This window comes from Panthera uncia, assembly GCF_023721935.1.
Source record: "Panthera uncia isolate 11264 chromosome A1 unlocalized genomic scaffold, Puncia_PCG_1.0 HiC_scaffold_16, whole genome shotgun sequence".
NCBI classification, from domain to species: Eukaryota; Metazoa; Chordata; class Mammalia; order Carnivora; family Felidae; genus Panthera; species Panthera uncia.
The window spans coordinates 13,654,612-13,676,086 of record NW_026057576.1 but is presented as its reverse complement, the minus strand read 5'-3'; the positions used below and the strand labels follow the sequence as shown (position 1 = coordinate 13,676,086).

The 21,475-nt window shown below is 40.8% G+C and overlaps 2 protein-coding genes across 6 annotated transcripts in view; one reads left to right on the top strand and one right to left on the bottom strand.

The window, feature by feature from the left end:
• Positions 1-21,475, bottom strand: part of NBEA (neurobeachin) — a 673,234-nt gene that overhangs the window by 198,637 nt on the left and 453,122 nt on the right. For all 5 annotated transcript variants that reach the window (XM_049646794.1, XM_049646795.1, XM_049646797.1 and 2 more), the window contains one exon: positions 7,647-7,783. In XM_049646794.1, the coding sequence (XP_049502751.1) occupies positions 7,647-7,783 (137 nt within the window). The remainder of the gene's footprint in view (positions 1-7,646; positions 7,784-21,475) is intronic.
• Positions 3,893-5,059, top strand: MAB21L1 (mab-21 like 1). Its single transcript, XM_049646800.1, has one exon. It carries the CDS (start codon positions 3,980-3,982, stop codon positions 5,057-5,059), a length of 1,080 nt encoding a protein of 359 aa, XP_049502757.1. The 5' UTR covers positions 3,893-3,979.

Sequence of the window (21,475 nt, the reverse complement as noted above, 5' to 3'; positions counted from 1 at the left end):
ATTTATGATAATGGTGTGTTGGTGACTTTTTTGGATTCTTTTCCTAAATGATACACTTTAAGTCAAGGCTGCCTAGTAACCTAAGTAAATGAAATGAAAAAGTCAAGCCGGTTAGACCTTAAAATCCCAAATATCATTCAAATGTAAGCATCTCAAACTATCATTAAATCATGAGAAATCATGAGATTCTTGGCTTTTTTTTCCTTCAATTAGGTCAGTTTTCTTCAATTATCATTCTATTATTAGCTCACGTCAAAGATGACTGCATAGCATAGCACTGAAAACAATTCAGCGTTTATATCCTAAAGCATTGGACACGCACAAGCTTTTACTCTAGGACTACTAAGATTATATTTATAGTAAAAAAATAATAATAATACAAGACTGAAATCATTAGAGTTGTTTTATAACTTCTCATATAAGTAAATAAATTGATTTTAAGCCATCCCCAGGTAGTAAATAGTCATTTGAAATAACTAGTTCAATAGGTCAAATGATATTTCACAAAAAAATCTTATAAAATAACTAAGTTGCTCCCACAAAACTACCTCCAAAAACGCGGCTGAATTACATAAATGTATACTATATATTGTAAATTCTTCTCCATAGGTCATTTCCTTAAAACAAAACAAAAAAAAAAAAAATTAAGGGATAGAAAACACACTCCTCGGATAGTTTAATTTTCCCTTCAACAATGAGAGGTGTCTAAGATCACTGAAAGGATTCAGCTACAGAAGGCAATTCATTTCACGTGTTCAGTGTGATAGAAAATCACTGTGTTGCAGCAACAAGCAGTACTTGGGCTGGAGTATTATTCTAGGGCGACCAGTTCACCTACAGTGATAACAGCGGGTGGGTGAATCCTGTGTTATGTAAATCACTGTCAGCTCCCAGCGTGAAGGGTGCTGGGGGGAAAGCAGCTCGGAAAACACAGTCCCGGCGTCCTTGGAACTGAATGACTTCACTTGCCTGGAACATTCTAGGACTAACGACTTTCTTAGTCCTTTTCTCACCATCCATTTTTCTTCTTCAAAGTGCAAATCGTTAGTGAAAAGGCCCCGGTTACACCAATTAGTTTGCACAAAGTGCTTCGGTGTTTAGCTTCGCTTTAACCCAATTAAGCCGCACAGCGAGCCCCGAAGATGCGCCACCTGCGCGCTTGGCTCCAGCGAGGCCGGCCGGGCGCCCCTCGCGTCCCTCGCGTTAGACCCACCCGGACCGCCGCGCCACGGTCCCCCCACACGGCCCCGGGGCCTCCGCGTCCCAGGCCGCACGTCCTCGGCGGCCGGGGTATTTGCAGGTGGCCCAGCAAATCGAGGGACGAGGTCCTGGCCGAGCAACTCTGGTCTGCACCCAAGGGACAGAGCGCTGGGGGCAGGGGCCCGCGGCCGCCGACGAGAAAGCGCGGGGCTAGGCTGCGGGCGCACGTGGGCCCGGGCGGCGGCGGGGCTGAGGGATGCGCGGGCAGAGGCCGTGGCCTGGAGCGGACGGGGAGAACCCGAGGACACCGAGTAAGGCTTAGAATAACGCGCACGCAGGAAAAAAACCCCACGGAACAGAGAGAGGAAAGGAGGCTGGCTTGGAAGCGCGGAGCAGCGGGAGAGAGGGGACAGACGCCGGGTGAGGGCCAGAGGCGGCTTTTCCCCTGAGACCAAGGCGCATCTTCGCCTTCTTGGCCTCGGGTCCTGCGGTTCGGATTTGCCTCCTCTTCTTCCTCTTCCAACTGCCAAAAGGTAGCAGTGCGTTCACCCGCAGAGCCTGAAAAGTGGGGAGGGGCTGTTCGCGTGTTCCCAGTCCCTGCTCCCCAGGGAATGGAAGGTTCCTGGGGAATAGAGTAGATGGATGCCATGCGCCCCAAATCTAATGTATTGTTTTAAGCTAAATCTGGAACCTATCACTCTTGGATAAGGAGAAAGGAAATAATAGGTGCCTTTGTGATGCTTGTACCTGTGCAAAAAAAAAAAAAAAAAAAAAAAAAAACCTCAGGTAAAAAGTGGGAGCCCTGAACAAGATCTGGTTGAAAGTGGCTCTGAAAGAAAGTGCCTACAAACCTGTTACCAGGAGTTACAAGATTTGGCTGGAAATACTGTTAATTTTAAAGACACGACATCTAAATTAAAGGTAGGCATTAAAAATCTGCCTGGGTTTTAAAACCACTACATAGTTCCTAAGTAGTATTTATTTCCTTTCCTGTACATGAAGGACACAATTGGTATCACCAGAAAACAAAACCAAAAACATGTTCTACATAAATCCATTCCCCCCTCCTGTATCAAGGTTCCAAAATTTGGAAATGTTGATTTTTCTTTCAAAGTTTTCCAAAATGGCATTTAAATTTTAACACCCTGGATGACTGCAAATTAGTTTTCTTTTACAATCGTAACTGATTTTTCCCTCAATCAAATCACATGAAATCGTATAAAATTAGAAGTCTGTCAGGTCACCACTAAGGACACTTAGGAGAGGAGGTATATCCTGAATTATACATCAATAGGCAAGCCAGAAACCCGGAGCCTGAAAATTTTTGGAACAGTTATCTGCCAGTAGGTCTCATCTCTATGATCTCGCCTTCATTTCACATATTAAAACCCAGCCCACTAGGAACTCACGTTACAACAGTCTCTCGATCACAGAGAGAAGTTATTTTTTAAAGCTTTCTACCAGTGCGTACAAAACTCAGTGTCCTGATTATGTTGGCAAGTCAACCGAAGTACAAAGAGGGCTGCAGTTGGGGACAGAGGGGGAGTGATCCTAAACATTTTTTAAACATCCTAACTTAAAGAGCAGTAGACAACGTCTAACAAAACAGTAATTTTCAGATTCCTTTCAACCACTGCAAATGAGGAAAAACCAGAGTTAAAACGCTGCATAACATTAAAACAACAACAACAACAACAACAACAACAACAACAACAACATTCTGACATTATAGAAACATCCAAAAAATTACACAGGCATCAGTCCATCTAAAGCCAACTCGCACAGACGTGCAACAGCAAGCTCTCAACCTGCATTTTAAAAGACCTCCAGGATTAAGAGACGTTAATTATCTTATTCTAAATGCAAGTTAGTGACTTTGGTTTTAGAAGACCCCATCTAGTTCGCTAATTGATGGATGACCATTAATACACCTGTATTTGCATTTCCGCGGTAAAAAGACAAGCAGGGCTTTTTTTTTTTTTTTTCAACACAGAAGAGAAGCACTTTGCCAAGTCTTTTCAAAACGTCAATATGCTTCAATTAATACCAAAGCCGAGAGATTCCTCTTGATTTCCAAAACTGTCTAGGTGGCCTGGGTGGTTTTCTGCCGGCAGCAGCCTCCTACCTTTAGTTTGTGTGCCTATATCCACGAGGGGGGATTAATTAGCCGGGCTGGAGCTGAAGGAGGCTGTCGTGACGAGCCCAGTGGCGATTGGCCGCCAGCCTGCCTGGCCCTGCCTTTATAATTTCCACACGAGTGCATCTGGGCTCTTAGACAAACCAACAGCAGCTTCTTCTGACACAGACACACGCACACTCACCCCCGACACACACTCAGCACACTTTTCCTCCGTCTGATTAACAGTCCGGCAGACACGATGATTGCGGGAAGGCGTAAATAAATACGGAGAGGGCCGATTATTTTGACTACGGGAGGCGCTTTGCTGGGTCTCAGCGCAACTTTTGTTTTCACTACTGAGAAGGTGATCTCTCCTTGCGTTTCTCCCGCACAAGGATCCTTTAAAGGAGGAAGAAAGGCCGAGAGAGAGGGGGGCAGAGCAGGCTTTCACTTTCAGGCCGTCCGGGCTCAAAGATAAAAGGAAGGGGGGAGAGCAGCGGGCTGGGAGTCCAGCGCGGCAGCACGTCGGAGAGCGTTTGGGTGCGTTTCTGAGCGCGGCGGCCCGTTTCTCCACCGAAGTTGGCTCCAGCTCTAGCAGCCGCATTGGATCCCACAGCTTACTGCGAGACTCCGGTGTACAATCCGGATCTCTGCCCCAACATGATCGCGGCCCAGGCCAAGCTGGTGTACCATCTGAATAAATACTACAACGAGAAGTGCCAGGCCAGGAAAGCTGCCATCGCGAAGACTATCCGGGAAGTCTGCAAAGTCGTTTCCGACGTCCTGAAAGAAGTGGAGGTCCAGGAGCCCCGCTTCATCAGCTCTCTCAACGAGATGGACAATCGCTACGAGGGCCTCGAGGTCATCTCCCCCACCGAGTTTGAAGTGGTGCTTTACCTGAACCAGATGGGGGTGTTCAACTTTGTGGACGACGGCTCGCTGCCCGGCTGCGCGGTGCTGAAGTTGAGCGACGGGCGCAAGAGGAGCATGTCCCTCTGGGTGGAATTCATCACCGCCTCCGGCTACCTCTCGGCGCGCAAGATCCGGTCCAGGTTCCAGACGCTGGTGGCCCAGGCGGTGGACAAATGCAGCTACCGGGACGTGGTAAAAATGGTGGCGGACACCAGCGAAGTGAAACTGCGAATCCGAGATAGGTACGTGGTGCAGATCACCCCGGCCTTTAAGTGCACCGGCATCTGGCCCAGGAGCGCTGCCCACTGGCCGCTTCCCCACATCCCCTGGCCGGGACCCAACCGGGTGGCGGAGGTCAAAGCGGAAGGGTTCAATCTCCTGTCCAAGGAGTGCCACTCCCTGGCCGGCAAACAGAGCTCGGCCGAGAGCGACGCCTGGGTGCTGCAGTTCGCGGAAGCGGAGAACAGACTGCAGATGGGGGGCTGCAGGAAGAAATGCCTCTCCATCCTCAAAACCTTGCGGGATCGGCACCTCGAACTGCCGGGCCAGCCCCTCAACAATTACCACATGAAGACTCTGGTTTCCTACGAGTGTGAAAAGCATCCCCGGGAGTCGGACTGGGACGAGTCCTGCCTGGGTGACCGGCTTAACGGGATTTTGCTGCAACTTATCTCCTGCCTGCAGTGCCGGCGGTGTCCTCACTACTTCCTACCGAACTTAGATCTGTTCCAAGGCAAACCTCATTCGGCTCTGGAGAACGCTGCCAAACAAACGTGGCGACTGGCGAGAGAGATCCTGACCAACCCGAAAAGTTTGGAGAAACTTTAGAGGACCGTTTCGTCAAGAGCCGAAATGTGATTGCTCTTCTCAAAGACCTAGTTCGGTGTAAACTTCCTGGTCGATTCCTATCTAATATTCCACTTGTCAGTGCAAACAATCTCTTCCTTAAAAAGGAGTAACAGTACAATGTTTAGGCATCATCTCACCCACCCCTCCAAGGGGAGAAGAAGAAGTAGGGAAAGAGGATAGAGAAAAACCCAAACCCACAAGTATTAGAAGACTTCTTTTACGAAGGATTTCTTATCTCCCTCGAAAAGTACACAGTAACACCCGGAAAGCAACCCGGCTGTAATGCAAGACCACAGAGAACACTCTGCCCAGCTATCAAAGGATTATAGCAATCCTGGTGATTTAGGTGCATCCGTCTGTGAGTAAACACCATTTGGATATGCCATCTGAAGGAAAGTGTAATGTATATTTTGGTTTGTAACAAATATTGTGATCTCACATTGTCTTTGAACGTGTGGATGTTGGTGTTTTGTGATTTGGTGAACAGAAGTTAAATTGCCGTTTTGGATACTTCCAGACATTTTCCACTAACAAAGATACCATTTAAAGGTAGATTTCCTCCCGGTACTTTTATCTGTCTTTGAAAGTGTCTGAACTTTAAAAAAGTTTACATTTTGTTTCAAATATAATGCTTGTTCTATTTCTAACATTCCATAAATATACTTGAAATGTTATTTAAATATATTCAAAGAAATTTGAATTCAGCTTATATAATAACGCTTGAATATCTGAATTATATATTTGAAAATGCACTTGAAATACACTGGATAACTACTTTTGTGACTTAGATTTTAATTTCTGTTGCTGGTTTTTATTTAATTAGAAGCTAATAAATGAAGTAAAATAAAAGTTGTTGTGTCTCACTTTAAATTGTTTTCCTATCAAAAGATGTAATGCTTCATTTTGGAAACTGAACCCACCTGAGTATCTTAAACATTTTGAGGAGTGTGCTAATGGAATTATTCAAAATAAAACCTTAAGATACCAGAGAAAACTCTTTGTACGGCTACAGAAGCTAATGATCTACTTATAAGACTATTTCTTTCTATGACAGACAGATTTAAATCTACCCTTGAAAGTCTGCTCTTCTGGACTAGGTTCTGTAGCATTTCTGATAATATAAGGAAAAAATATGTCATGACAGCAAAGACTGTGGAGTTAAAAATCTGACTCAGAGAAAGTGAACTCAAAGTCACAATGAAAGTTTCAAAATTTGTATATGAAAACTAACTATGCTAATAAAATAAAGATTATTTCTGACCACTTTATGCCAAATCTTATTTTATGCAGTTAGTGTTCCATTAGCTGAATAAGTTAATCAGAAACCCAAAATTTATTTTTCCTTTGTAAGGGCAAGCTAATGATAAAAGCATAAAGACAAACTTTAAATTATTTAAAAATCAAATACACTACATTTCAGCTCATTTTAAACATTCCATCCTTTGGGAGCCAGAAGTGTAAGAAGTCCTTTGACTGTCCTTCCAAGTATTTTAATAGTCAACAAGTGCCGAGAGCTAACCACCTACAGGCCCTAAGGTAGGCAGTTAATTCAGGTGAGGGTAGATTTTGGAATTTCGGTTCCTCTTCTACAAATCGTGTTTTATACTTTATTTCTATACAAAAATTAAATACAAATAATAAAGTTCTGAATCTGTGGGAGCATTTGTCTTTGACTATTTTAGAACAATTGCTTCTGATAAAGCTTGCAAAGGAAGATCTTTTGTACACTGATGCTTGGATATCTAGCAGGACACTTGAATTCTTAACCTCAGAAAAGTTTACAAACTGCAGGGTAACATAAAAGTTAAAACAACAATCACATTGATTTGAAAAGAAAGTGCAGAGGTGTAGGGCTGTCCCAACATCAGGTTTTAAAATCTACACAATAAGATATACTAAATAAATATTTATGCATTTCAAATTGTCCAAATATGTATCTTCTGGCATTACACCCACAGAAGAACACAAACTTTAAACATCTGATTGCTAGTATATATGACCTATACACTTGAAATCGATGCTTCTTAAAGAATTAGTTTCTCCTGCTCTTAAATTCACATGTAAAGCGCATTCTTATTTCAGGAGATGAAAAATGGATGTAATAACGGAGATGAATTTATATTTAAATGCCACCTCGCCCCCCCCCCCCAGTTTCCTTATAACCTTTTAATGAATAATAATTCACATTTCAATGTACATGTCTGGAAATTAAAAGTGATCTTAAGGTATTTCAGAAAAACCTTCCCAGTCTTCCCAAAGAGCTTGGGATGCTGTACCCCAGAGACTTTGAACAATTGGCTTAACTATCAAATCTACCCAAGTGCAGACAAAGGCTCTCATGTAGAAAGTATTAAAATGAGCATGCTCTGGTAACGCGGGATTTAAAATCATTAATATATTCTTCAGTCCCATAAAATAGAGCATGTGTTATTTCATTCATTTTATTTCCTATGACAAAGATGGAAACATGCTCCCCTCCCCCACTGTCATTTAAAACCAAGCAAAATTGAAAACCACTTCCTGCCACAAAGCCACCAGGACTGTTTACAGAATCACTCTAACTCACTTTCGTGTCGATCTTCTTGAAGGCAGGATCATCCTCATCTACCTCGAAGTAGATTTCTGTCGTGGTGATGGAGAGAGTCCCCTTGGCCACCACCACAGGAGCGATGAGCTGGGCTGGGGTACTGAGAACCACTGGGCCTGAAAGACAAGGGCACCGGAGTCAGGCTGAATCCCTGTGGCCCTCTCCCGCTCCCTCCCGAAGGGCGCCGCAGGTCTTTATTTTTAAAGATGTACTAAGAAAATGGTGCCTGTGGTCATGCGGCCAGCTCCTCTCGTGTGAGATAAGGTCTGCTTAGCTTTTGCACATTATCTTATAACGAGAGTAGAGATACAGAATCCTATAAAGCCCCAAGAGGTCAGAATACCGAATAAGTGACCCTTAGCAAGAGAGTTGGTAACCTCCGCCTAGAAATCCCACAAATGCCCCGATTCTCCGTGGGGCACCACCGGCTTTGGGAGACCCTAGGCAGTCAGCACTGCCCCCAAAGGCCAGCCATCCGGGAAAGCCCGGTCCACTGGGCAGCGGAGTTCCCCAAGGATGGGCGGGAGGGTGTGAAGGGGTACAGGATCTGGATGTATGAATTCCACTGTACTAACTAAGGGGTTTGCAACTTGCATGAAGATTCACATCGGCGTCCTAAGGCGCGCCACATACGCACGTACACACACACACACACAAGGATATTAAGTACATTTCTTATGTAGAAAAGAACAAAAATCGTAGCAGTGATTTTCACAGAGAATCAGTCAAAAGTGATGAAATTGTAAGACGCTCGAACAAGGCGATTCTCAGAAAAGCGTGCCAAAAGTGCTATTTCTCAACTTTTGAAACTAGAGAAACTAATCTTCAGGAAAAGATGTTTCAGAAAGTGTGCCTACTAAGGTGCCTACTTAGAATTCCCTCAATCTGAGTTAATGTTGAAAATTACGTTTTAGAATATTAATTCAAAGGGGATCACTTAACTGCCCCTTTAAGATTCCCCGAAAGGGGAGGCACTCTTTGCTATCCTGTACACAGACATGGAACACAGAAATTATTCTTTTTTTTATTGTTCTTCTCTCTCTCCCTTTTTTTTTTTTTTTTTTTTACGAGGGCCTCTTTTCCTCTCCTCTCCGCCCCCCCCCCATCTCCCCCCACGCCCTGAAATGCACATAGTCAAACGAGTCACAGTAACAGTAGGATAAAGGCAATAAAAAGGCAGGTCCCCTGCGGCCGCTCGGGCTCGGGCCCCTCGGCGGCGGCTCCTCGCGGTGAGACCGGCTCGCGCCGCCACCGCCGAGGCCACCGCTGGCAGGCCCGACCCGGCGGGGCCCGGGGACTGCGGGGAAGTTCACGTTCCCAGGGAGGCGTGCGCCCCGAGGCCGCTACCGTCCTGCACAAAGCCGGGCCGTTTCTGCCGCGGGAGGCACGGAGAGGGCTCTCGGCCGGCTTCGGTCGCGCCTAACCGGGTGGACAGGAAGCCAACTGCGTCAGTGTCAGCCTTCACCCCCGAGCTGACCGCCTGGGTCACACTAACGCGAAGCCCTTTCGGTTAGTTTATTGCCCTCGGTACCCCCAGAGCCCGCACCGGGGGGCCCGGCCCCGGGGCGCGCGCACTCCCGGCCTGGGTCCCGGGCCGCCAGTTCCCGCCGCGTAGCCAAGCGGAGTCGGGGTCCATCTCGGCTGCACAAGGTTTTTCTTTCCAAAGGGCGAGGCGGTCGATCTGAAGCGCCACTTTAAAGGCTCATCAATCTTAATCTAGGTTGCTCAAGTAATTATGCCCGAATCTCTTGTACGATTACAAGTGGATTTGGGTTTCTATTCCCCAGGCCCTCCTTTGTGTTTATTGGAGGGTCTGTGCGCGCGCTCCGCGGCGCCTCCTGCCTCCCGCGTCCTCCTCGGAATCCCCCAACGCTCGGGCCGGTTCGAACCGCTCCCTTAACCCTTGAGCCACCAGGACGCTCCAGTGGATGCCACTTTTCCTATTTCCTTTCTGGAGAGATCTTGACCGGAGGCTTACTCTCGACTGGGGCGAGGTGAGAAAGAAGGTGATGTGACTGACATTGAAAACAGTGCCTTCTTATACATCGTTGGGCCTTGCTAAAACCTTACAAAAGTCGTCATGCTATATATACAGCGAAGGCTAGTGACTTCTGGTTTAATAGAGGTTTCTGGCATTTGGAGACGAAGAATGGTCAAAAACATTTAAAATGGCGAACTATTCCTTTTTCTTAAAGAGCAATTTAACATATTCAAGCAATTAAATTGGGAGAAATTGAAAAAAAATCACGAAACACATTATCAAAACCATATACAGTGATTTACTGAAATATATTACGGATTCTAAGTACACGTCTCCGTGAACTTTTCACAGGGAACACATTCTCTCTACTGGATTCTCTGCGTTTCTGAAAGGACACTGCGCTTGCCTCTGCTTTTACTCCAATCTGATTCTATTGAATTGAGATTTTCTGGGGGCTTATAAAAGGACTTCGAACTGGTTCTTCTCTCAGAAAGAGGCGTCATGAAATATTCAGCCTTAATAGTGTGTCATTTTTACCCCTGTCCTTTGGAATTCTCCAATTACAACTTCCAATTCCATAGCATGTTTAAGGAGCACCGAGTCTTTTTGTTGTAGCCTTCAGGGAGCAAACCAGCCACAGAGAGAATACAGAGTTAATCCACTACAGCAATAGAGAGAGCAGATTATGTTTTAATCCCTTTTGGGGGAGCCTCTGGATTTTAGGGATCTGATATTAAAATGTTTACATAAGACACCATCACAAACCAGATCTTCCATGTGGGAGATTTTCCATGTGAAAACCTGGGATCCCTTTTCAAATAAAAACAGTTTAAAGAGGGCAGCATCTGTGGATCCCAGAAAAATGGCGATCTTGCAGACTCTGTCCTGGAAGATAACTGGGTACAAATTCCACCTCCCAATTTTGCTTGGTGTCGTGAGTTCCGGACTGAATGTAGGTATATCCATTCCAACCACTATTATGGCAATAAAGGATATGTTACAATAATGTTCTTAGCACCTACTGAAGTCTAGTGATGGCCATTAAACAGATGGGGGCGGGTCAGAACCTCCTCCCCCATACTGATGCGTAGAACACAGCAGTTTAAAACGCCACCATCTAAAGTGGTGACGAAAGCAACAATAAGCGTTATTTGCTTTTAGAGTTGGCAGGTAATGTTTAAGAAATATTGATCCATCACTATTTCTGAAAGGATAGGGATACTACTTGACATTCATTTCAATGCTAATTTAAAATCTGAACTAGAAGGAAGATCACCCAAGCATAATGAAAAGAATCTTTAAATGAATGAACTTCTCTTGAGAGTTACACCATCTTTAATCAGTTGAGATGGTAAACCTAGAGTAGAAAATACACATGTTTTATATTTGGAAAGGGAACTATTCATCAAATATATTTAAAAAGTAGAATGTTAAAAAATACTTGTGGGTTTGGATGATTCCACTGAAAACAAAATTCCAAGTCTGGAAATCTTAATAATACATCAACTTTCTAATAAAGCTTTACAGTGTACAAGGTTCTTTTACATCATTTTTACTTAACTACTAGTTCAATATTGACAGTTTTGGGGGCTATGGATGTGTCAATACCCTCTTGTCAAAGACCGCCAGGAACACATGTGTAGCTGAAGAAGTCGGGTTTACTGCTCAGTGCAATGAGGGAGAAACGGGCAACTTCATAAGGGACTTTGTAGGATCTGGGCTTTGGTTAAGTGATTCTGAGAAGACTTCAAGGAGCTTGGCTTTGCTCTGAGTTGGGCTCTGTCGGGAAGCAGGGATAATTCCGTGATTATGGGTCTTAATAAATCTTATCTAGAGGGATGGCGGGCAAGATCTAGGCTAAAGCTATAATTAGCAAAGAAGCAGCAGTCCCCCATATAAACCAGGAGATGGGCGGGGGAATGTTTGGTATTTAGGTGGTATGCAGAGTGACCTTGCTTTTGTCAATGCTTGCACAAAATTATAAAGTTATTTTTTGCCTCACATCATCATCATGAGTTCTTGTCTGATGCTGGTGTTCTGTGAGATTGTTTATGACCAATAAGAAAACACCAGGGCCTAGCTATGAGCTCCATACTAGCTCCTGACAATACTGGGCTTCCTCATAAGGGTCAGGCAAGTTTCCAGAGGTCAAGGGCTGCTTTTCTTTTTCTCACATACAGGAATTAGTCATTTTTAGGGGTGTCAGTAACGTACTAACAGGCATTAACAGGCAACTATGGCAGTTTTTCAAACAAGGCTAAGATTCTTTACAAGTTTCAATATAAAGTAGAACTAAGACTATATAGGGACAAAGAGCTGAAGTTGAAAGAAAATTGGCATCATTATAATTATTTGATGAATTTCAACTGGCCAAACCTATATTTAGTGTACATGAAGTTACAATGAATTTTAGTATCACTTGAATACTTTCTAAACTTAGTTTAATATTAATAAAAGTTTTATTAACTAGATAGATTTTCTTCAACCTCAATTACTTTAAAACTACATATTCAATTTGCTCTAGGAACATGCAGAAGATAAGTATTTGGGGGATAATAAACATTGACTAATCTTTATAAAATTATTAAACTTAAAATCCTGACATTACTTAGAAAAAAAAGAACTAATCTGAAATCCTTTGTTTAGTGGAAGAAGGTATCATTCCAAAAACAATTAAGATAAAATTTTAATATGGAAGTAATCTCTACAATTTCTTCTATAATATGATACAATTTGTAGGAAAAACTCCTAGAGTGAGTAGCTGAACACATGTAAAGTATCTACCTGCAATGGACTTCTATTACTTTTAAGTATGGCCATATCAATTTAAAGAAAACATTTCCCCCATAGAATTCAAAGAATAACATGCTTTAATCTCAAAACAACTTAAAGGGAACTAATGAAGAATATAAGAGAGCTGGGACTTTGTTTTGAAATCTTAGGAAAGCTTTAGGCATAAAGAAAATGGAGGTGTTTGTGTATGTGCCTGGGGGAGAGGGAGTTAAGAGGAAATGTTAAGATCTGAGATTTCTATTAGCCAGGATAGTTCCCTGATTTCAAGCGTTTGAAATTCCCCAAGAAAAAAGATAGGATAGTAACAAAATCTCTAGACAGTGACTCTTTTCTTTATGTACAGAAAATATTGATAGTGGTCCAAATATAATTTCAGAATAATAATCCTCTGAAGCTTTCAAAAACTTCTTGCAGGAAAATAGTTATAGAATGTTTATGCTTGAATCAAAAAAAATATAATGTGAACAACTAATGGAATACACACCATAAGAGTTATGAATTTAACTTCCAGCATTATTCTCTCCCTCCCTCCCTCCCAAACACACACACACACACACACACACACACACACACACACACACTATTGATTACAAACACTCTATAAACCTGATTTTTTTTATAAAGCTCACTGTGTCCAAGAAGTAGCTTCTTAAGCTCTTTGGTGACTTCTTGAACATAATCTGCCTTTATTTATACATATTTTTAAGTTTATTTATTTGAGAAAGAGAGAGAGAGAGAGAGAGAGAGAGAGAGAGAGAGAACACATAGACACATGAGTAGAGGAGGGTCAGAGAGAGGGGGCAGAGAAAATCCCAAGCAGACTCCATGCTGATAGCACAGAGCCTTAAGAAGGGATCTACTGAACCAATAGTGAGATCATGACCTGAGCCAAAATCTGGAGTTGGATGCTCAACCAACTGAGCCACCCTGGTGCCCCAAATGTAATCTATTTTTATTTAAAAAAAATTTTTTTTAACGTTTATTTATTTTTGAGAGACAGAGAGAGACAAAGCGTGAGTGGGGAGGGGCAGAGAGAGAGAGAGGCAGACACAGAATCCGATGCAGGCTCCAGGCTCTGAACTGACAGCACAGAGCCCGACATGGGGCTCGAACTCTCGGACTATGGGATCATGACCTAAGCCGAAGTTGGAACTTAACCAACTGAGCCACCCAGGTGCCCCAAACGTAATCTATTTTTAGATTGAGATGGACAATAACCAACCATCCCCATAATACACTGGTTTCCTTAGATTATTGTACAAAATTATACACGTGTTTAAGAACCACATCAAAGTCTTCAGATCCGAGTAAAGCTACCTGTGGTAAAACTCAACACAGTCTGAAATGGAAACAGAAAGAATGGAGCCCTCTATATAAGAGCAATAGAAAACTGCATTTTAACAAAATATTTGTTCATCATGGTAGAACACCTATTTCTGCACTAATATTATCTAGCATCTCATCTTATTTAGCATGTTTATAATAAATTATTTTTAAATGTACCAAGAGATAATCTGATAGGCTCTAATTTTAACCTACCATTTAGGTTTTCCAATATATTTGTAGAACAGATAATTTTTTCTATAAAAAATAAGTCAACAAAAACCCGTGCATTTTCCACAAAGGCAATGAGTAATTTTATAGGGAAAAAAACTTATAAAGCATATATACGCTAAGTAAATTTTAACTGAGTTATTTTTAGCACAAAAATTTACTAAGAAACAGCGATCATTTTAATGTTCATTGTGCTCATTTGTTCTGTCTTTTGATTCACTAGGTGATCCAGATGAGATTTGTGTTTCTAGTTATATCACATTTAGTTCAACATATGGAATACATTTTTTACTTTCTGGAAGGGTAGTGACTCTTTTATGGCACGAGGATATCATTTAATGATTGAGAAGAGTAAATTCCTACTGGACTAGATGAGTGAATAAACCAGAGGAGATGATTTAAATCTATTGGACCAGGAGGACCAAGTCTTTGTACCCTTGGGTGGAATAAGGGCCTAGCCTTCATAGGTGCACGTTTACTGCAGCCTTATAATATATTTCATATATGTGTTTAAAAGTCTATCCTCCCATTTGGCATAAGCTAGTTAAAGAAAAGGGTGTTACCTTCTTCCTCTAACACAGTGGCTATTGCCTGGTATGCAATATATCTTTATGGAATTGAAAATAGAAAAAGAAATACACCATTATTGCATGTGTATGTACTAGTAAAAAGACACTTACATTAACAGATCACACCCTTTACATTTTTCTGGAATTCATTTCAAGTTGTGCTTTAAAAATATGAAAGACACTGCATTTTAGAGAAAACATAAGTAAAAGATATGCTGAAAACCAACAAGGGTTATAATGTAATTGGTCATTGTAGCTATGTCACATGTATACTATTATTTTTTTTAAATGGCATAATGTTATAACTGCCATAGTTTTCCTACTAAGTTGTTCCCTCCTTATAATTTAAATGTTTAGAGAAACATACTTAACTCAGCATCCATTCATTCATTCATGTGGTCAACAAAAATTATTCACTGTTTTGGGTACTAAGAGAGCACAGACTAAAGTATGAGACATGAATTTTACTCGAGAGCTTATAGTACATCGTAGAGGTAAGAAATATATACACGCGGTAATGACATAAAGGAGAAAAGCTATCTAAGCATTGTTAAAGCACTTTACATGAATTGATCTCATTTGTTCTTCATAACAACAAACCTATGATATACAGGAACTGCTATTGTGTCCATTTCACAGATAGAAAATGAGACGAAATGGTGAAGTAATTTAGGGAAGGTCATACAACTAGTAAATGGTAGAGACAAGATTCTGCCCTGGTTATCTGACTTCAAAGTCAGGGCTGTTATGTACACATGCCTCCCAACAAGGAAGGGACAGAAAAAAAAATTCCATAGACATTCACTGAACCGTGATGGTTTCTACCCATCCTTTTTTGGGGGATAGCTGTAATTGGGACAGGATGATGGCAATGGTATTTGAAGTGAGCTGTAATGGATGGGTAGGATGTGGACAGATGGATATGAGGGGGAAGAGCATTGTAAACAGAGCAGAAGAGTTTGAACAAACACACAGCTGCAGTATGTGTACAGGAGAAGTAAGACTGGCCAGTGATTAGGACGTGTGAAGGGGGAGGGACAGTATGATGTGAAACTGAAAACACATACCAAGTTGTGAATGTGAGATGTTTCAGGTTAAGGAATCAATGATTAAAGCTCAGACATTACAGTGTGGCACGGTGGTGTTTATCCTTTTTTTGTGGTCACACATCTTGTTGGGGAGATGATTAGATATATGGCTCCTTCCTAGAAAATTCACTATGAACATCTGTCCACCTGCTTCGGTAATAAATGAAGTATTCATATTTTGGTGAAAAATGAAAATTTGTCATTTATCTTGATGCCTTCCTCCATCTGAGACTTTTCTGCCTCTGCATTTGTCATTATCTCTCTCTCTTTTTTCCCCCCACTTTCAGAAAATGTATCTTTCATCCTGTTCAAACCAGTTACTCACTCTACCTGGGGTTTGGTCCTACCCTCCCTGCCCCCTCTAGCTACTGTCTTATCTTTGTCCCTGCCCTCCTTTGTTAAGTTTCTACACATCAGCTTCTCCCTCTTAGTTCTCCACCCCTGTTCACTCCTTTTGCCTTCACTTTTATCCTCTACTTAGGCCACAGTGGCAGAGGAGCACATGTGAATTCATGTGTTAAAAGCTCAGAAAATCTATCCGTCAGTCCAAAAAAAAAAAACCCTGCATAACACTGTATATTTAAACCCAGAGTTTTCCAAACACATTTAGCGATACTCCCCCCTCATTAGCATATTTCAAAATACCTGTGTCCTAAGGAATATCAGTGTGAAAAATGTTGAACAAGAGGAGAGTTCTTTGACTTCTAGAGCATACCGTTCTTTATTGTTCTCTTAGTGCCTGACTTCCTTGTTGGTATCCTTGGTGGGCTATGACTTTGGCCCGCTGCTCTTCTCCATATGTATTCTCACTTTTCTTGGGTGATTTCAGTGTTTTAATTATAAACTCTATGTCCAACATTGACTCTCAAATTCCAAACCTTGACGACCGTTTGAAAATGTCAGATAGCCATATGACCAAGCTAAACCAATCATCGTCATTCTCCTCTCCCCTAAAACCTTGCATCTTCGCATTCCCAAAAACATTTAATAATTCCTACATCACTCCCTCTCCTAGGCCAGGTGCCCCTCATTCTTACTCCTCACAACCAGCCCATTATCACAGTCCCTGACATATTACCTTCTAAGTGTTTTTTTTAAGTGTCCCCTTCCCTTTTCTGCCACTACCAGTTTAAACTCGGTTCAGGCTCTCATTGCCTCTACTTCGAACAACAGCCTTTTACCTCAAGTTTCGGCATCCTAAAACCATAAGCTACACAGTGGCCTGAGTGATTTCTTTCAAATTTTTTAAACTGGATCTTATCATTTCCATGCTTAAAATCCTTCATTGTCTCATTGTGGCCTTCAGGATAAAAATCCAGGGTCCTCATGGCACATAACGTTCCCCCAGGAGCTTGTTAGTCTCAACTTCACAAACTCCCTGCCTCATACATTTACCTGAATAATTTAGAACTACTGTAGTTTCACAGGGAGGGTGATATTTTAGTATATAATTGTTTCCACTGTCTGCAATAACAATCCTTTAAATCTTTTGAAATCCTTTACTTAGTTTCTGGACTCAATACAGGAAACACCTATTCTAGGAAGGCCTTCCAGAATCTGCATGGTAGTCAAGGGTCCTGTTTTGTGTTATTGTTGTTCCCTTTGTATATCTAGGTTGCTGCTGTTTTTCATTGTGTATGTTTCCTCTAGACTATAACCTCCTTGGAAGCAGAAACTTTAATCGTATGTGTCTTTTTACTCCAAGCACCCACCATAATATCATGCATATAGTAGATATTCAATATTGATAATTGTTTTGCTTGGATGACCACATCCAACCTCAATCAAGTTGGGATCTGGCATCAGAGAATAAGGACCCAGCAAGTCCTTCCAGTTCTTATCTTTACTATGTGTGATGAATTTTGAAGTTTTGTATTTGAATTTATTATTTTCTCTTTTATTTTATTTATAAATAATGTGGGTAATAAGCCACATAGTTGATTTGCTTACCCACAATGGGTTACAACTTAGAATTAAAAAGCAAGCAAACACTGGTTTATATATAATGGAATAGTGAAATGAACAAGGGCTTTAACAGAGGCAGAAAAATGGGTTTAAATCTCAGATCTCAGCTTATTTCTTTGCTTGTAATGTGATCATGAGTAAATACCCCAATGTCTGAACCTCTAATTTCCACACGCTAAAATGAACTATGCTACCTAATTCAGAATTGAAAGTTACTGCCTATGGTATTTTTTTCTTTCAATAAATTTTAATTATGTCTCCCAGCTTCATGTGCCCATCCACACATATCTCTTTACTACCTATCAAACTCATTTTTCTCCCCAGAAAACTGGTTGGTGAATTGAGACTCCTTCTAGCTCAACCTTAGATAGAAGATTTTTTAAGAAAGTTTTTGTGATACCCGGTTCTTAACAATCCTGTTTTGTATACAATTGAACTGTAATGAGGCTACAACTAAGCAGTTTTGTTTGTTAGTGACCTAAATGAAGGAAAAATTCAACAGAACTTTTGAATTAAAAAAGCATAAAACATTGCAATCAGTCATCTTCTGATCAAGTAAATGCCTAAACATTTTAACTGGAAAAAGATACAATACAAAAAACAATATTTAGACAGGCAACTCAGTCTGACTTTCCCTTCCTTTTTGGTGATGAAAAGTTCTACACTTATATTTATTGGGCTGATGATTTGAACTGATGGAGCAGCTTCTACTGTGATAACAACTTACAAATTGACCACCATGTAAATACTTGTCCTTAAGTACCTTCTGCAGGATGTTACTCTGGCGCTATAACACCAAGCCATGGAAATAAAATAATCAAATAAATAAAATATTTTCACTCTGCAGAAAAACTTACTTGTCCTTTTGTATATTACGGCTTTATTTTTTTTTAATTTTTTTTTTTAACATTTATTTATTTTTGAGACAGAGAGAGACAGAGCATGAATGGGGGAGGGGCAGAGAGAGAGGGAGACACATAATCAGAAGCAGGCTCCAGGCTCTGGGCCATCAGCCCAGAGCCTGACGCGGGGCTTGAACTCATGGACCTCACGGACCGCAAGATCGTGACCTGAGCTGAAGTCGGACGCTCAACCGACTGAGCCATCCAGGCGCCCCTGTATATTACGGCTTTAAATGCAGTGGCAAGATCAGTTTTTATATAATGTTTGTATTAGTGCTAAATTCTTTTGGAGAGACCACCGGAGTCCTCACAGGTGTGGCAATGTGCGATGATGAATACTCATCTCTTCTTCTCCAAGTTGCTGACATCCACAGTTTGGCAGTAGGAACTTTTTTTGTTTGTTTGTTTGTTTATTCCTCCAAGTGTGACAGACAAGATGACCCATATATTTCCAGTAGGTGATTAACATACTCATTCACGTACTTTTTAAAAAACACAGCATAGGAGAGTTTAGTCCCCTACATGTAGGAGAGATCTGGTCTACTGATAAGTTAGTTCAGTTCTTTGTCACCTCTGCTTTTCAGGTTGGGAATAAATATAATTATAAGTCTGTAGAGGAATTACTTTATGGGAAAGTCTCTGTACAGAGAAACAAGTAAAAAAAGTAGGTTTCAACTAGAACTGTATTAGGAAGAATAGGCATTGTTGTGGTTTGTGGAACACTTGCAGCATAACAAAGGATGGTTTCTTAAGAAAAGATGGGAAAATGCTATATATTATTTGAATCATGGCTGGTGAACTACTAAATAATAGTTGAATTTGTCTTTTTATTATATTTTAAATTTACGTAGTTGGGCTAGCAGGATGTGTTGTAATTAAGAGTACCTTAAAAGCATTTTTATAGACTACATGGTGGAAGGAGACATACATTTTTGGAAACAACAAAATATGGATTATAGCAAAATGTTGTAGACTCTAAAATGACCTTGTAGACATTGCAAAAATAATAAGGAGAGAGTAGAAGGCTAGGTAGTCAAGGTAAAGCTTTTATTTATTTTTACAACTCTTTAACTGAATCAAAAAATTGAGTTAGGAGTTTAAATATTTTAGCTTTTGTAGGCAATGGGCATGTGTTAATGCTGTGTCCAAGAGCTCTGTGAATTCTGTGTTTGAAGCTGAATGTGAACCCTTTGGGTATACTATTTATGACTAGCAAAGCAACTTCCTAATTCAAAGAGAGAGAAAAAAGACTATTTATAAAGACTCATAAGGCTTTTTCAACATCAAATGCTTTTACTAAACAATATTTTGATGAGTTAAGTGTGAGTGAGTCAGGGACATATGGATTAAATTTCCCTTGAAATACACATGGGCTTAAAAATTAAGGGGAAAATACTGAGCAAAATGCATCTTAGAGAATCCAGAATGTTTAAAAGGCATTTTCCCCCTAAATACAAATATCAGATCGATTCTAGTTAGACTCTGCAACTAAAACTACATAAAATAAATATGGAGAAATCTTGCAAAAAATACTAGTTTTGTTAGGGAAATACTGTTCATATTTGAACTGTATTGCATGGAGTAGTTAGGCTTAAGCAGATATGGTATGAGTTTATCTGTTTAACACTGAACTTGTTCCTTCTGTAGTATGTTCTCTTATTCCATTAAACAATTATAATAAAACTTTTCTGTGTGTAGGTTCAAACTTTTTTCTTTTTAAATAACATTTCTCTGAAAAACTCTTAGCTTTTTGAGTTCCTGTTGTTCCTGTATTTTTATCATATTTTTCTATAATCTTGAGTTTGTCCTCCTTGTATGTTGTATATTTTGCTTTATCCACCTTTCTTAGCTCAGTTTTTAGGTAACGTTCAATGTATATATAAACAACTTTTGCCTCTGGTATCTGGACATCCCAGGTTAGAACACTGGAAGGCCTACAGTATATATCTGATCATCTTTAAAAAAAATGTTTATTTTGAGAGAGAGAGGGAGAGAGAGAATCTCCAGCAGGCTCCAAGCTGTCAACCCAGAGGCTGATGTGGAGCTCAAACTCATGAACCGTGAGATCATGACCTGAGCCTAAATCAAGAGTCAGATGTTTAACCAACTGAGCCACTCAGGCGCCCCACTTATCTGATCATCTGAATTGTCTACTTTCACTTATTAGGGTAGACATATTTTATGGGGTAACTTTCTGGTTACTGAAGTTACTGAGAGGTAGTGGTAGTAGTGCTAATCCTGATGATTTGTTTTCTATCAGTCTCTGAGTCCCAGAGTTCTATCTCCTAAATATTTAATAGATGTTAATGAGTAAGCAAATCAGTTGGTGTGTGAATGTAAGAAAATAGAGACTTAAGGAGGTAGGAATGGTCAACCTTAAAACAAAGTCTAAGCAAGCTCCCCTCCAATTATTTGATATCTGCATTCACCATGAATTAATAGAATAAAGATAACAGAAAACAGACCAAAAATTTGACCCATTAACAACCAGAAAAATAGTCTGAAAAGGTACTGCCCTCTAAACATCAGTGAAAGCATACTTGGGAACTGTCTAGGGCATTAAAGGGGGGTGTCCTGCAGGGAAGCTGACTGTCATTTAGGAGAACCTCTTACTGATTACATCCTGTTTCTCTTAGTAGATGTTCTCTTCATTTCTATATCTTTTTCATTCTTAAATTTACATAATGCATTTTTTTCTGAGTTATGGATTCTGGACTTTGGTGTGTGGTATGTGGGGTGATTGTGTGTGTGTGTGTGTGTGTGTAAAGGATAATAAAATCTATCACTTTGAAAAAGCCACATAAAAATATCCAACTTTCATATTCTAACACTTTTTCCCATGTTGCCAGTTTTCTATACTAGTGAACTCTTTTTAAGTATTCAAAATAAGAATATAATCCTTTGGTTATAGAATATCTTTTCTGTGTGATAGAGAAAAAAAATTTTTTTTGATTAA

Excerpts from the sequence above, each read along its gene's own strand:
- MAB21L1 (XM_049646800.1), top strand. The coding sequence starts at position 3,980 with ATGATCGCGGCCCAGGCCAAGCTGGTGTACCATCTGAATAAATACTAC.